The 17,656-nt window shown below is 36.3% G+C and overlaps 2 protein-coding genes across 4 annotated transcripts in view; both read left to right on the top strand.

Annotated features, from left to right (window-relative positions):
• Nucleotides 1-12,262, top strand: part of LOC137292221 (heparan sulfate glucosamine 3-O-sulfotransferase 5-like) — a 92,215-nt gene extending 79,953 nt beyond the window's left edge. For all 3 annotated transcript variants that reach the window (XM_067823800.1, XM_067823798.1, XM_067823799.1), the window contains exon 2: nucleotides 8,150-12,262. In XM_067823800.1, coding sequence (XP_067679901.1) covers nucleotides 8,163-9,245 — 1,083 coding nt within the window. In that variant the 5' untranslated portion in view covers nucleotides 8,150-8,162 and the 3' untranslated portion in view covers nucleotides 9,246-12,262. The remainder of the gene's footprint in view (nucleotides 1-8,149) is intronic.
• Nucleotides 1-17,656, top strand: part of LOC137292222 (heparan sulfate glucosamine 3-O-sulfotransferase 1-like) — a 242,995-nt gene that overhangs the window by 218,560 nt on the left and 6,779 nt on the right. The gene's annotated exons all lie outside the window — the stretch shown is intronic.

Here is a 17,656-nt window from a genome sequence, read left to right as displayed (position 1 = left end):
CTGAACAGACTGTGATCATTTGTCACATCTGTGGAGCAGTGAAAGTTACGAGTGGTTGATTTCACCAACAGATCCAGACCATGTCATGGATTTTTGTCGCCTCTTTCACTGTGACTAAATGGACTTTGACTGAGGAAAAGGGATATTTAAAGTAATGAACATTCTTTGGTGAGTTTCTAATTTAAAGCAGCGACAAGTGATTTAGGCTGTTTAAATGTCCATTTGTCATTCGTTAAACATCTACACATTTGAGTGTTTCAAATCAGAAGAATTAGAGTATAGTCATTGTGACTCGTGTAAAGATATATTTTGACTGTCGTGAAGTGGGTCACTTGACATTTAGAACCCTATAATCCTGTAGTTTCAGTGCACAATGTTGAAGCAGTATTTTGGAGCAGTGGCTTGTTGAGTAACCTCGTCTCCTGTTCCATTGCTTGTCACTCTCGGATAATCCCCATTGAAATGCCTCACTGGATATTCATTGGATAAGGCGTCTTATACACATAGCTTTTATTTCAGACATATCTCTCAATTGTTCATTCAGCCCTGATTATTGTATATTCATCCACAGGAATAGATCACAAAATTTGATGTCATCAGTGATTGATTTGGGTGACAATTGATTTGGGCGACATGAATGTAACAGACATAACTATTTGATGATTCGTATAATGCCATTCCTTTTTGTGTGTATGTTTTAGTAACTGTTGTAAGGAGGATCAACATGCTTTTTATGTTTTTGTCAATTAGCGATTACAAATTTAAGGACCATTTGTGTGGCAGTCTTGATTGTAGCCTGGTTTGTTATGGTTATTTGGTGGAAATACATTTATATCATTGTCTATTGTTGCCAGGAGGTCAATACTGAGGTGAACATGGTTCAGCATAGATACAACATGGTACAACATGGTATAGATCAGAGAAACAAATCATCCAATTGATCTCATAGTTTGATTGGCTTACTCTTCATGAAATCTTGATTACACTTGTTAAGTGTTCTCACCGAGGTGTCGGAATACCAGAAAACAGGACTCAGAATTAGACTGGTCAGGATGGAGTATAGGCTTGTGTTTAATCTGTTGAGAGTGAGGATAGGTATCAGAAATAAAACACTTGTTAGGAATTACTTCTGATCCAGTGTAGTGTCCCTTGGCTGGAGAGTTCAATAATTTAGAATGTTTGTGGGAGGAAGCTTTCAATTATGGAGTGTCTGGAGCAGAGGTATTCCACTGAGTGATTCCATTCTACAAGACCCAAGGTATAGGCATTCTTAGATAATTAAAACACAAATTCTTGAACAAACAGGAAACTTGACAGGCATGAAGATAAATTTCAGTGGTTCATATTTGACTGCGGTAATTTATTTTGAAGGAAATCTGACTGAGGTATTATACTTCCTATTTTATTATATGTTAGAGAGCATCTACAATGGTCAGATTGGATGGTCATGTGTTTGAATCAAGGATTTGTCTAAAAATATGACTTATTTCTATTTACCATACCCTTATTTTTCTTCAAGATGTTAGGGACGGTGGTGTAGCCCAGTGGTTACAGCGTCCACTTGTCATGTTGGTGACCTGGTTCTATTCTCCACATGGGTACAATCTGTTAAGCCTGCTGTAATATTGATATGTGAAGCCTGTTGCAATATTGATGGAATATTGCTAAAAGCAGTGTAGAACCCAACTAACTCACTCACTCTTCAAGAGGTCAACAGGAAGGGTGAAGATCCCTTTCAGGTTGCCTGCCTCATTAAACTGTTACAGTTGAACTAAATAATGCAGTACAAAGGGGTATATGACCAGCTCACACATCCAGTCACCTAAGTATCCTTCTACTAGAATGGTTACCAACATTCATCAATGGTTGGAACATATGTACTGCAGGAATAGTAAAATAATTCATGGCCTCTGGAGATAAAAGACAGCTTAACCACTTTAATGCCACATTGGTGCCAATGGGTTTTTCTTTGCTGCAACGAGCAGTCTTTGATCTTGGTTATTTAACAGTTTAACTGATGCTTATTGTGTTTTATTGATACATTTCTTGGCTGTTTTGTCTCAGTTAGAGTGCCAAACCTTTTCAGCCAGAAGGAACTCTCAATAATGGTAACCTGTCTATCTGTGGCTGTAAATCCTTCAAATCAAAAACTCCAAGTTGCAAGGCCTTTTCCATCTAAGTGTCAACATTAACCTCCAGAACCTTCTGATAAGGAAAAAGCACAGATAAAACTGCATCACTGTCATCTGTATAATTGCAACGTTCATGAATATTCTGCTCAAGTTTTTGTCAATAGTTCAAAGATAGCCACCTTTTCCAATACTTGACATACATATTCATGGCTTTTAGGACTGATATAATGCCTCTACTTCAGTATTTTGAAAAATATGTGGATTTTATTGCAATGATACATGTATTTTAAGCATGTGGATGCTATTTATGTTGTTGGTGCAGCTATTTGGTCATTCTTGAATAGCATGGCAATGGCTCAGTTGAAGGGTCATGTGGAATTGATTGCTCTGTTTCATTTTGAATTTCCAGTCCCTGTCTCTGATGATGGTGTTAATTATGTTATGTTTAATTGAGTTGATTTGTCTCTGAACAGATGGCCCCTTGCAGCGCCTGTCGTCTGTGTTCTGTGGCATAATACCTAGCTTTACGACCACAGATCTGATGAATAATTTCACACAGATAGTCGCCATTTTAATAATTTCTAACAACATTCTTTGTTTCATTGATTTTTTCCTTTATTATTGACACTAATTGCATTTTATTATTTTAGCTATTCTTTGTAGAGTCATAAATGAGGATGCCAGTTTTCTTTTATCTTTTTAAGTGGGAAAAGGTTGATGTTGATATTAGAATGAAGCAACTCATTTTAACCAGGGTTTGAAAATATTTGTCTTAATCTTGTCACTAACATTTTTTGTGAACCTTTTGTGAAACACATTCCTTTGTATTTGAGGCAACATGCATTCTATGTATCTATTTTATTTGATGGTTTTTGTAATTTGATTAAATACGATTTATTTTACTGCATTCTTAATGGTTTTGGGGTCCTTATTTCCTTAGAAATAATATATATTGATTTGCATCCAACAATTGCCTAATCTTATGCGTCATAAAATATCATTAGAGAGGTTTAGGAATCATATACAGATTGACTCTTCTGTTTGAAGGGCTCTGGACATTCAACAATACACTCAATGTCTATGAAGCAGTAGAGCGTCCCTTTGTGTGTTATCCATTCAGGCCAATTGGCAACCCTCTCATGCATGTTTATACACCCTCCATTCTCGGGGACACAAGCCATGAGGCGCTAACACGATCGGTCAAATGTAAATACTTTTTTCTGTGTGATAGTGTTAAAATAGCTGTTGTCATGAATGAATGCTTATTTGCAAACTTGTGGCACGAGAGGCGAAAAGTCATGTAATTTTGTTGCTGGACTTTGCTTTTGTCAATGTCACAATTGAAAATGATTGTTAATGTTGACTGTCAATACATTTGACGACAAACAGAGGCCGCCAATGCAATATGACCTCAGTTGATAGAGATGTGATCAGTTGGATATTGAGGGTCTTCGAGTCAGGTGAAAGGGCTGTGGCTGATGTATGGGAAGAACCTGTTCTTGTCAAGGTATTCTCTTTGATTTCATTACTTGTATATTTCTTGTTGAGAGTTTTGTTATGTCCCCAAAATTTTGCCTTGTGTTTGTTTGGTGATTGGGAACAATCTGGTAGTTTAGTTAAGTGATTATTATTTTCTCCCAGATGCACTCATATGCATATCATATGCTCTGAAACTGTTGTGTTTGATATTTGGTGGCAATTAAAAAACAAATGAAATTTACATACAATTTGGAACTAAAAAGTAAATTAAATGTGTTGAATCAAGAATTATACTAAAATGCACATTTGAGAGGGACACAAAATAGACATTTATGTATTTAGTAATGTTATTTTCTTTCCCTTCAGACGTGTGTAGTCCGTCATAGCAGTCTTTGTTACAAGCAGGATTATCAGGCCATCCATCCATGTGCAACCAGCTTATTCATGCTCCATATCATTAACTGAACGAGCTGAACACTCAACCTTGTTCAGCCATCCTTGATGTAGCAGAGCATAATTGGTGACCCTTTTCACCCCTTAATAGCTGTGACAGTAGCATCTGCTGACTGTCAGGAGTGCCCAGGAAGATAGATTTCTTTGAAAGTAAAACCCTTTCTGGTTTATTGGCATAGCTCATGAAGCGATGAAAGTGACATGCTTCTCACAGCAGGTTGTACATGTTTTGCAGGCAGATGGGTCACAAATGTTAATTATATTTTTATCAATGTGGACATTAATTATGGTGACAGTTGGAGGTGGGGAAGAATACCTACTTGGGTATTAATCAATACCAGAGGGATTACTACAAGAATATGACTGTGAATTTAAGATGGTGACACATGGTTGAAATATCAATAAATTTGACAGCTGAAATAAAGTGTCTGTTGACGAGGACATAATCAAAGTGGATGGGATACATTTGCATGAGATTACAGTGCTGGTTTGATGTTGGTTTTATATAAACAAAGGCCACAATGTATTTGTGTCTAGTTAACATCAGAAGAATGTTTATTACATTAACTTATGCCTTGAGATGAATCCAAAGGATCAAATTGTGACTTTATATAAATGTTAAGATTGTCTCAGCTTTGTTTGAACCAGGGAAGTCAAGCATCATGGTGACTTATGGGGTCCTGGAGGTCTTTCATGTTTGCTGTTCCTGGTGTATTTAATCATGAAACACCCTAAATCTGAAACTTTAATATTTTGACAAGACGCCCCTGTCATCCTGGTTTCATTTTGAACTCAGTAAATCATCATATCAATGTTTTTTCATGTTGTAGAATACAGCATAGAACAAAGAGATTCATTAATTGTGTTGTAATAAGTGTTTTCTCTTGGTGAAAGACATTACATCCCAAATTGTAACAGCCTACCTCTTTGAAGATGTCCGTCTTTCATATTCTGAATGCCTTCCAACAGTGAGGCAAAGAGTCTTAATGTTATCAAATTGATCTAATTACTCAAAGTAACATTGTGTAGCAGGAAGAAAATGAGAACAATTCGGCCATTGTCATAAAATATTGACAAAAATGGGATTCAATAAAACTTAAAGCCTTCCTGAGAGAATACCCATTAAAATCTGTTTGTTCCATTGGCTTGGAAAACAGAGGAATTGCTGCAGCTATGTTCACTGTAGTGCCAGAACAAGCAAGTAGTAACCTTCCACACATATTACATAGCATTATGGAGGTAGCATACGCTGGCTAATTGATTCTTCAAAGGCTGTGGTCAGTTTCAAATTAGCACTAGTCTGGTGGAATGATGAAGGGCATTTTGTAGCAGAGAGGGATTAGTGTCGTCTGTTCGGTTTTTATGATTGAGATCAGGTTTCCTGAACAAATAGTATGGGATGGTTTTAGCTGGTGGGTGTTGAAGATAGAATTGCAGGGTAGGACTGAGGTTGGTATTGGGATCAGGATGGTCATGACCCTTACTATACTTGGATGAAAGACATCATTGTTCTAGATAGATTGTGATTTGGTCCTTGAAGACAGTGTCATTTTGATGTGATTATCTTCCAATGAAATGTTGTGTATTGGGCGATGTGATTTTAAACATAGGAAGTGATATATGGGACAGAGGTAAGATTTCGGAGGGGTCATGTAGTAGGTATGTTTTGCAGGATGAATGAAAGCCCTTTGTTTCTACATCCTGATGTACAGATCACATCTAGGGTAAGTCTTGCAATCTCCAGACAGTTGTGATTGTGATTATTGGTGTTGTCTGATCAAGTCATTATTGATCCATATGCTCTTCATATTGTCTGACATTTGTACTCTGTATCATGATGGCTGGTTGAAAAGGCAAGGTTAGGAAAAGGAGAATAATATTAACATACCATGTTTTATGTTCAGAAGAACATATTATAGAAGAGGATAACCATATTTGTGTAATATACATATTATTTTACCAGTTTGCTGGGGAATATGTGCTTACTAATTCTAACCCCTAAAATAAAAATTGTTGTGTCTGAATTTATCATGTTGTATTGGATTCAATAAAGCAATATTGGAGGCAATATTATTATTATTGCATTTTCTACATGTTTTTTTTGCAACTCAAACCCTGGTTTTCTGATTCAGATTCATATTAATTATGACCACTGACATTTCATTTGTGCCATTTTGTTCGCTGTTATAAGAATTGTGAAATCTTTGATGTGTTGTTGTATAATCATCTAAAACTAAACCTTCACTGAGAGTACAAAGAATCTGTATCAGAGTAATGTAGCATGATCACTTCATGTGCATTTTGTTGTTATGTTTCATAATTACATTGTGTGTTGTATTTTAGATATGAGGTATCTTCTCAGTAGGATAATGCATAGGCTAGTATTTACAGCAATAGTTTAAACAACATATTTATGAAGACATTCAGTGATGTTATTTTCAAAAGGGCATGTTGAGTCCTGTGTTTAAAAGATTTAATGAGGACAAATGAATGATGACAATGAGTGATGCTTTTAAATGTGAAGCTTCGCATCAGTTCGCATTTGGTGTCGATGTGTTTTGGTATTTGATTCAAAGGACAGTGATTCAGATGTAATTAGCCGTGATGGTTCCAGTTGTGTAAAGGCCATTCCTAGGGAATGATTCCAGCTGTTTTATGGCTACGAAGATAGCAAGATATACTCACTCACTCACTCAGACAAAGCTGTTAGTAACTGGAACGTGAGTATTTGATCATCTGGTAATGTCGTCAGATCTTGGATGAGGGTGTACTACAAAGGGAGATAACCATAGGGAGTAGGTTTGTGATTTATTGGGACATACATTCTGAGACTGACATTTATACTTGCATGGAAGAAAAAGTTGTCATGACTTTACCTCCCAACAGTTGTGCTGTTTCAGTGTTCAGTTAAGTTTAGAGAGGTGTTGGATTGGGGGAGTTCAGCTTACTTCGGCATTTCAATCGGAAGTTAATTGACAGAGAAAAACGCGACAGAGTTTGATTTGCTTGACTTTTTGTTACAAAAATTAGAATTGTGTTTCAAGCCTTCGAGTTTTGAGTATTGGGTAACTGTTTTCACTGAAGTCAGGGTTGATTGTGGTATTTTGATGAGAAATAAATTGTAGGTTAACGGAGAACGTTGATGGGATCTCCACATCTTTTCAGTTTCCAGTTTCCTGACAGAACTCTGTGGTGAGGCTTACTGTTGACCTTTTTATGACCTTGTTCTGGAACTGTTTTCATGTGTTTGTTATTTCTTCACTGTGGAAATATCAACTCCTGTTTTGTACATGTATAATGTTAGTTATGTGTTGTTTTGGAGGGTAAATATTATGCTTTCAATGAACAGACCAGTATGTCTGTGTTGTTCACACCGATCATGTTCAGTGTTTGATGTTGATGTAAGTTTAATGCAAAAGCTTAATACGTGATTTGAGATGTCCTCATCCTGATCTTGTATTAGTTCATCTGAAACTATTAGCAGGTCCACAAATCACCAATTTTCTCCAGTGATATTTTTTAAACTAACTAAACTGAAAATGCTTTATGGTTCAACTTCTATATTGTACAAGGTACCACGTCTCGAAACGTGGTGACCTTGTAAAATAAAGAAGTCGAACCATAAAGCATTTTTAGTTTGATTCCACCAACTTCTAAATGCCTTTTAAACGACTCATATTTTTAAAAATCTTTAGTATTACTTTTTGTAGTACCAAGCCATTCCATGATTCAAAGATATAGGAATGTGAGCATAGTGTCCCTGTCATCTTTGGTGTGCCATTTGATGTGCACAGTTGTGCCCCTTAGATGTGAGGGAAACCTAAGATAACGGGTTTAAAATCTGATGACCCAACCATGTTTCTTGTTTTGTAAGCACCATACCCATGCTTGTTGATCATACCAGAGTGGTAAACGTGTAAGACCAGCCTCACTTTGAACTTTCTTCCCTCATCGGTCATGAGTAACATAGACCATGTAATGTCACCAAAAAAAAGAAAAAAAAAAGAAAGAAAAAGTAATTTGTTTTGCCATATCTATGAAATGCCTCTGATGCATTATTGCATTTGTCTTGTTTTGTGTTTCAGATGAGTGGCCTAGATGTCGTCGGTGCTTGCCGAATCTAAGCGTTGGCTAGGCTGTGCCAAAGCCGTAATACTGAAAAAGGATGCGTCGAGTGACCACACTGACCACAGCATCATGAGGCGGGCTCGTAGGCTGTGGCTTGTCGGGATCCCACTGACGCTGTTCTTCTATGTGGTGTTTTACTGCAACACAGCCATTTGGGAGTCTCTCAACATCAACACACATCCCCTTGACAACATCATAACGGGTAGTGGATTCCGCAAGCTTCTTGAGGAACGTGCACGACTTGCCGAAAAATTGCACTCAGGCGAGAAAATGCAGCGATTGCCGCAGTGTATCATCATTGGAGTTCGAAAATGTGGAACAAGGGCTCTGTTAGAATTCTTGGACCTTCACCCCACTGTGGAAATTGCCCAAGAAGAGGTCCATTTCTTTGACGACAGGGACAACTATGGACAAGGCCTTAATTGGTATTTGAAAAAAATGCCGATGACTTTAAGCAACCAGTACACTGTCGAGAAAACTCCACGTTATTTCATCGATCCAAGTGTGCCAGATAGAATTAAAAGTTTGAACAGCTCAATCAAACTGTTGGTGATTTTACGAAATCCAACGACTCGCGTGGTGTCGGATTATACCCAAATTTACTACAACAAACTGGCCCGGAATGAGACACATGAAGATTTTGAGAGGCTTGTACTTGACCCTTTTACTGGGGAGATTAATGTTCACTACAGGGCAATCCAGATCAGTATTTATCATCAGTTTTTTCCCAGATGGTTCTCCACATTTTCCAGGGAACAGATTCATATTGTGGATGGGGACAACTTAATAGTGGACCCTGTCTCAGAAATCTCTCAGATTGAAAATTTTCTGGGGATTGAGAACCGGATAACATACAACACATTATATTTCAACAAGACTCGTGGATTTTACTGTATGAGGTTCAATAAGACAGCAGAGAAGTGTCTGGGTGCGAGTAAAGGACGGAAACATCCAGATTTGGAACCAAGTGTGATTAAAAAAATGAAAAAGTTTTTTCGTCCCCACAATGAAAGACTATTCCGAATATTAAAGAGACGGTTTAATTGGAGTTAACTGGAAGGAGGTGTTGCATTGTGGGAATACTAGGGATATATGTTTGTGTGAATGTGTGTTTAAAAGCTGAGCTCAGACCATTGCAAATACTGACATATATATCAGGATGGGTTGAAACTGCTTAATATTTAAGCAGTATTTCCACCGAAGGTGACCAAATGTCATTTGGAATCAGGATGAATCATCCAAGTCATGCTTTAGATATGTGTCAAGCAAGTTATCAGAATAGACAAAATTCAAAACATTTTTCATCGTATAAAACATTTGCAGTCTCATATTACCTTAGATCCAAATTCATAGATAATCATAAAAAGCCCAAACAAAACAGTTGTGCAGTGTATGTTTGTTTCTAAATTTTGTCAAAAGAATCTGAAATTAGCTGAATAAAGTTAAATATTTTTATTGATTTATTATAGGTCCAAATTCATAGAGTGATAATTTCTAAAGAAAAAAAACGATTGAAATTTATTTATTTTGATATTCAGTCAAGGGAATTTAAAATTAGCCAGTTCCGTTACATATTTTTTTTTTTTTTAAATGACTGTTGTGTAAATGGATTGGATGCTTGTACATATGTGGTATATCGTCTAGTTTTATAACAATAGTAATGCAAGAACTGAGCTCAAGTGACACATTGTTGATTCTGTGGGATGGTAATTTATTTATTATATATCTAGTCATGTGGACATAACCTCATCTGCAGATTTTCTTGCAGTCTGTCTTGTGTACCAAATAAGAAAACAAAGCTTGGTGACTCTTCAGTTGTCCTTCCTTTGTCTTTGTTACTGAACTCTGAAATTGTTACAAATACACTAAAATATCTCAAATGGTTGTCCTGCAAGGTAGCTTTTTCTGTCTTATCTTGTGCGTTTTCTCATTTGTAGATCTTTCCCTCTGAATGTGATAACATTAGATCTATCAATAACTCCTCAAGCACTCAGAAGCAGTGCCCCAAACAGACAATAGTTGTACATAAAGTGTGAGTGCTCCCTTTATGTTGAGTGATTGACAGATGTGTCAACTACTTCTTCTGTGGGTCAAAATACCCACAAAGGGTCAGTAGGTGCCAAAAATAATTTACAATTCACTTGACAAGTATTTGATGCTTGTATTTATTGAGGAATGTGATACCATCATGTTTTAGTCCATAGGGGCACAAGGTACTTCTGTTAAACATGATTGAATTGATGTTAAGAAAATTGTCATTGACATTATTTACTTTTTGTGACTCCCCTTAATAGCAAGTAACTTATTTCACTCCGGCCTCAGCTGGGATATGGATTTTATGTGCCTCAATATTAATTTTGGTCAATAGCTGTTGAGGAAAGTGTTTCATAACTTTTCCGAATTCAACAAATCCATAGTTCGTGAGACTTGATGGACTTGATAAGTAAGGCACTTCAATTTGGCCATCTTTTCACACTTGCATAGATTGTATCAGCTGAACAAATATGATTTTGTCTTCAGACGATCTAACACATGGTAATGATGAAATGCATGCACCAAAGTTTGATTTATATTACATACAAAAGGACTGGTTTGGTAGCCTAGCTGTTAAAGCGTCGGCTTGTCCTGCTGAAGACCTGGGTTTGAAACGCCCCATGGGTACACATGTGTGAAGCCCATTTCTGGTCTTCCCTGCCGCGATGTTGCTGGAATATTGCTGAAAGTGGTGTAAGACCAAACTCAGTTCGTCATCTTACCTGCCAAAAATAGGTACCATTTGTCATAAAATGCACAATACATGTGAACATTGTACGAGTGATGACACCGGGTGTTTGAATAAATGGTCAGCATAATAATCACTGCTAATGTAACATGCGTGGCCATCCAATTATGTCAACATGGCTACGTGTCCACCTTAACCAGCAGGTACATCTCGTTGGAAACTACACTGAAATGCTAAGTTATTCAGTCTGTCAATTTCAACACCAAACATGCACTGCAGCAAGGAAACTTGATTTTTGGAAACTAAATCATAAAGGATATCAATGTTCAAGGATGTTTTTGACTTTCAAATTTACACCATTGTGAGATACTGATCACTCATTGCTTGATAAAATCTGTTAGAATTAATGTATTCCTGATAAAATTTTTATGACCATGGTTGAACTCTGTATCTGTTGTGTATGCATAAGGTCATTGTCATCGTGTTGGTAGGTATTTATGAGAATATGTGGTTGACATTTGAAATTGGCAGTGATATTCAATCTGACAGTTTTTAAATTTCTAAAAGGAATCTCAACGGGAGTATTTTGTCTGCTCAAGTAAAAGTAATGGCATGAAAACATTTTTGAAACATGAATTATAGGAACTTATGAGTTATTTTAAAGGATAATATTACAAATTTGTAGCACTTGTGAGGTAAAGTATGATTGACATGACATTAACGAAAAACACTTCAGTCATTTCTCATTGTAACTTGTCATTTCATTTTGTGGTTTTCTTTAAGTCTTTCAAAAACAATTGACAAAAAGTATGAATGACATTTAGATTAATAATAGTTTTTGAATATCAAAACAAAGTAAAAAGGCTGTAAATTTTGTAAGCATTCTTTGAATTCTGGGTTTTCAAATTTTAAGAAATGCATTGCTTGATGTGAACACTTGTTGACACAAGTATAATCTTGAAAATATATATGTGGTCTTCTTTTCAAAACATTTTTAATTATAAACTATCTCAAACTAATGGAACAAATATGTGAGCATCATGTTATAGTTTCTATAAATATGAACTCTGTGCTTTAACAAATCAAAATAATCTTCAATGTGTAGTCCGACTGGATTATTTGTCTGTATATTTTGTGTGTAATGCACAAGATGTATGTAACTGTGGCCTCTGAGTCTAGTCTATTTCATACTGATGTTTTGTTTTCATGTGTCAATCAGCTGTATATACCTAGCCTTGTAGGGACGTAACACTATCTTAGCTCATGTACATACGCTCATGGGAAGCAGTTTATTAATAATAGACTGTGTCATTATATTCATAATATGAATAAATAAATATTGATGCCATGATGGTGTTGTTTGTTAGTGTTGGGTGTATACTGTAAAAGGAAAAGTACACTCACTGATAAAGGAGACAGCATGGTAGTCAAGTGGTTAAAGTGTACACTCGCTCATGTGGAATGTGTTCAGATAGGTTCGAATTCCCACCGCGATTGAGTGCATGAAGGAATATTGCTGCTCTTTCGCTCGCTCGCTCACTCAGACATTGTCCTTTTTACTTCAGCTGCTTACAGAATTGAGACTGTGATGAATCTGCTTGACAATTATTGAATCAATCAGAATAATTTTTGTATCAAAAGAGATATTCTTAAAATTGTTACAATTTAATCATCAGATTTTCATTCTTACCTGCCTCCTGAGCAAACGGTATCATTATTTTGTAGCTGAAATTTCCTCAGAAGAAAAAAGCAATTTGTGCGGCCATGCATAGTCATATAAAGAAATTCTCTTTTCCTATTATTCTCATCCCATCAAATTTTAATAAACACAGATGCTTTCAACAATTTGTTTCAGTCAGTATTACAAGAAAACAGTAACATGTTTTGTGGAGTAATGAAACATTAAGCAAAATCAAAATGGCTTAATTTATTATGGCCTGATATTCAATCTTTATCTTGCATCCTGTAAATTTCTTCTTTTGTCTTCTATATCATTTTCTCTTTTTAAAAGCTGAATATAATTCTCTCATAATATCAGTTTGATTTTGCTTTCAATTTTTTCCCAGTCCCCATCAGTTCGGTTCAAAATACATTTGAAAAAGTCTGAATAATCAGAATAATGACATTAGACAATAACCTTTTCCAATCAGGTATAAAGTTTTTGGAAGTAAATGAAAAATTACAAAATCAAAAAATAAGGCCTACATTTGTATCATTACATTTGAGGTTTCAACCTTTTACATTTTCAACACCTCATGCCAGCTACGAAGTAACACAAAGACCCGGAGATCCCACAACAGCAAACTCAACCATTGATTAATACCCCCCATTCAACGTCTCCCCCTCTCTTGTACCTCCATTCAAGATGTATATTTACACAATATATTACACTGTGTTGGCTGCAATAACTTGTGTCTAATCAAATTTCAGTTAATTTTCACTCTTATTAATGTGTTGCCAAGGCAACCGATCCCCCTATAACCAATATTGCCATTCACCATTGAGTTAGTTGCAGGCTTGAGGAACTGCAGTCCATATTACTTGATCTGTAGGCTGTAACAGCTGAACACAGTGTCTGTGGCAAAGCTTGTATTGTGCTTCCCCATTGTTAATGCTTGAATGGATGAGTTTATTTCTTCATCAATATCTGGTGAGGGATTCACGCCATTGATCCCCATGAACTGTTTGACCTCTGGGCTTGTGTAAGTAATGACTGCTTAAAGTTGGATTTGTGTGTGTGTCTGTGTGTGTGTGCACGCGTGCATTGGTGTGCGCATGTGTGCATCCAAGTGTGTGTGTGCGTGCGTGTGGCTCTGCGTGGCATGGTGTATGGAGAGCTAGGGTGGGTGTATTGTTGGGAAATCGGATTGTCAGGTGTAAGTGCCATTACAATGTGAACAGTCATCTGCTAATTCCTTAAATGAGATGTTTCTAGTTTTTCTCAAAATTTAGTAAAATTTATCATATTCTATTATGTTTTTCCTTAAAACAAATAAACATTTTTAACTGCCAAGGACCAATTTCTATCACCTTCCTATGGTGTACACAGAAATGTTTATCCTAATAAGTTTGAACAAATTGCACAAATATTGCCTTAAGTGCCACAATAACCGGGTCCTGATGTCATCACAGCCTTCTTCATCACTATGAGCGGCTATGGGTGACCTAGTGGGTAAAGCATTGGTTTGTAACATGGAAGACACGGATATTGCCAAAAGCAGCGTGAAACACTCACTCACTCACTCATTCACTCACTCACTCACTCACTCACTCACTCACTCACTCACTCACTCACTCACTCACTCACTCACCTCCATGAATCCTCCTTAACTTAACTACCAACAAATGATGAAGACTTACAACAAATATTAATGCTTCACACAACACAGTAATGTGCATAATTGCCTTCCACGTAAATTCAGAAAATGGATTCAAATCAAATAACACATGTACTGTGACCTATAATTGATAGTTTTGATGAGGGTATCAAATATTTTGGGACAATTTGAAAGCTGACTGTCAAGTGAATAAATAGGCAGAGAGACAAGTTTATTCAGTAATAGGCCACAGGCCCATCATACAGTCATATGTTTATGGTATTGATATTTTAGTGCACATGCGGTTTAAAAGGAACATTTCTAAATGTGTTTAAGTACATAATACCAAAAATACTAACATCTTTTTATAGTACAGTCATAGCTTGTATTCATTACGTTAATAAAATTGGCATTTGGATCAAAATCAGTCATATATTTCTGAAAATATCTTAACCTCAAATCAGAAAAAACATTCACACTTATGGAGTACATGAAATTCATCTTCAATAACATTTTTGTCATTCAGTATTCAAAACAGACATATTAAGCAGTACATGAAATTCATCTTCAAGAACATTTTTGTCATTCAGTATTCAAAATAGACATAATCTCTCACTGTAATTATCTTTATTGTATCTTCGAGTTTCAAGTGCTAAATTAGAATTACCACATCTAAATTTTGACAAGACAGATGTGAGATGTAAAGGAATGTCAGAATTTAAATATCTTTCCTCATTAAAAGTGTCCTGAATTGGCAGTAATAAAAAAATTTATTAGAATTGTGAATTGAAGTGAACCATAATTGTTTGAGATTGTTCAAAAGTCTCTAATGAAACAAGGATGTGAAATAATGAGCATTGCCCAAGTCCTGTCCTGACTGATCCATGCGTAGCCAAAACCATGCGTAGATAAAATATTTCTGACACAAGTTGCCCAAGTAGTTGGGCTAGCATCATCTAAGGACTTGAGCATATATGTCAAGTTAAAGCCAATAGAGAGTTTTCATCAATGTCCGTGGTATTTTCTTTGATAGCTGTCATTAGTGTATTCGCTAGGGAAGACAAGTTGATAAGACAGACTGATTGAAATGGTCCCATCAATTGTCTTGCTAACAAACCATGGTGTATGTTGGTGGAATTCTTCAATGTGTCTGAACCAGTTTGAAGGCTGTGTTACACAAGATCCCCTGGCATTGCATTCTCATAAAATATTGAATTAAATGTAAAATAAGTTGACTGCTTTGAAAAGTTAATTAAAAAAAACATCCACTTTCTTTTAAGAATCCTTAAGTGGGTGGGCACATTGATATCTAAATGATCTTTCCTGAAAATGAGACATGGTTGTCATGGAAAAACACCGGTACATGTTTCTGTTCTTTTATGGTGATAAATGCTGAAATTTAGTGCTTTCTGGCTCATATATTATGGTATTTCTGGGTGAAATTGCATTTGAAGTTTTCATTACAAAAATACTTAGAATAAGCATGGTTGAGCTGATCTCTAGATCTTGGCATGGTGCCTTCGTGTGTTCTCACATTTGAAACATTGAAGCTAATGGAGAGTCAATTTCTTGTATCTTGAATTTGTCAGTTATAAGATGTTATGTTTATGTTGTAGTCAGTGAGGCTTAGTTTTGTTTAAGGATGACCATGTGTATTCAAAAGTCTCTACATGCCTCTTCCAAGACTTGCTAATAGAGGGAACAAACAAAGGGTATTGATTTCAGGCTCATCAGTTAGATATATCACAGATGTCCTAAGTTAGGTAATGTCATTATTTGTTCCATGTCGTTGCAGTTTCTAGTTTATATCAGTACAACAGTACAGTTAGATTTGTATTTATGGAAACAGTGGCAATGAAGTGATGATTCACCTGAAATGTGTATGTGAATGTAACTGGACATTTTGTCAGATATTTGGAATTAATCCATCTCAGGCCTAATACTGCCAGTTCTCCATTGAAACAGTTGTTTTTTTTCACTTAATCATGGCAATCATGATCAAAGTGAGGCCCATTTAAACAAATGCAGAAGATGCATAGGAATAACAAGGAATTCATTGACAATAGTTCATACATCAAAATAAGTTGTTGGCACAGTTATTTTGGACTAAATGTGAGGCTTCACTGTCAAACAACATCAGCTGCTATCTCTGCAGACTTTGCCCAGATCAACACACAGTGATATAACTGAAAAACTCTTCAAAGCAGTGTTGAACCAAACTCTCATTACATTTGCACACACACAAACCTTGTACAGATATGCTTCTTTGTGTTTAATATTTTTAGGCAATTTGATTAACCTTAAATTGGGCAACTGCTTCTCTGTGTTTTTTTGCCTTAAAAACAAGCTTAAATAACAGAGTGTGCCTGGAGCTTGGTGTTCAGGATATGTAGGATTTGATGACTCACTTCAATACCTCTTACTCCAGAAGTCTTTTTAATTACTTAAAATAGAATAATCTGTCCCAGAAGATTCCGGCCAATCACAGTTCATCATTTGAAGTGGTAAACATGATAATAGAATCATTTTTTCTTCACACGATCAATGGTTAAAGCATTTCTGGTTTTGCCACAAACTTGGGATGTCTTGTGAGATCTAAATTGCCATGCACATGACACCTTTTACACAACTTCATAAAATGGTACAGGAGAAAACCAGAAATATTTGCACCGTTCATACTGACTTGAGAGACAGTGGACTAATGCTTACTTCCTGAATATGTATGATTTTGATGAGAAACAAACATTCCATTTAAATTGGAAAGGAGCCCAGGGGAGACCAGATATTCTAAACTTACTTCATTTAGGGCTTGAGTTTTGCAGGGAGTGTCAGGCTGAAGGAGAAATAATGTGGTTCAGGGATAGACTAATGCTTAGTCTCTGAAAAGATATAATTTTGATGATAACAAACGAACCTATAATAAATTGAAAAGGAGCCCCGGGAGAACAGAGACAGACTTTCTTCATTGAAGGCTTTAGCATTGCAAGGAGGGCTAGACTGTTGGGGAAAATAATGTGGTTCAGGGACTGTGAGACAGACTAGTTCAGGGACTGTAAGACAGACTAGTTCAGTGACGGTGAGACAGACTAGTTCAGTGACTGTGAGACAGACTAGTTCAGGGACTGTGAGACTGACTAGTTCAGTGACTGTGAGACAGACTAGCAGTGGGGTAGCTTTGTAGTTTGCTAATCATATCAAGCCCCCGATTGAGACCAAACATGGCAGTCACCATCGCAGAAAATTGATGAGCTGGATTTATAACTTGACTGACTCACTTACTCAACCTGATATAGCATTATTGCATGTGTGAAATGGTCAGATATATACTATGGCTGAATCTTGGCTGAACATATGATGAAGTTAATGTTTCAGGCAACTTATTATCACCTGGCCATGTCAGGTGCTCAAAGTTACAATGCAGAGTT

This window comes from Haliotis asinina, chromosome 7 (genome assembly GCF_037392515.1).
Source record: "Haliotis asinina isolate JCU_RB_2024 chromosome 7, JCU_Hal_asi_v2, whole genome shotgun sequence".
Taxonomy (NCBI): domain Eukaryota; kingdom Metazoa; phylum Mollusca; class Gastropoda; order Lepetellida; family Haliotidae; genus Haliotis; species Haliotis asinina.
The sequence above is the reverse complement of the archived record's forward strand: the minus strand, read 5'-3'. Positions and strand labels throughout refer to the sequence as shown.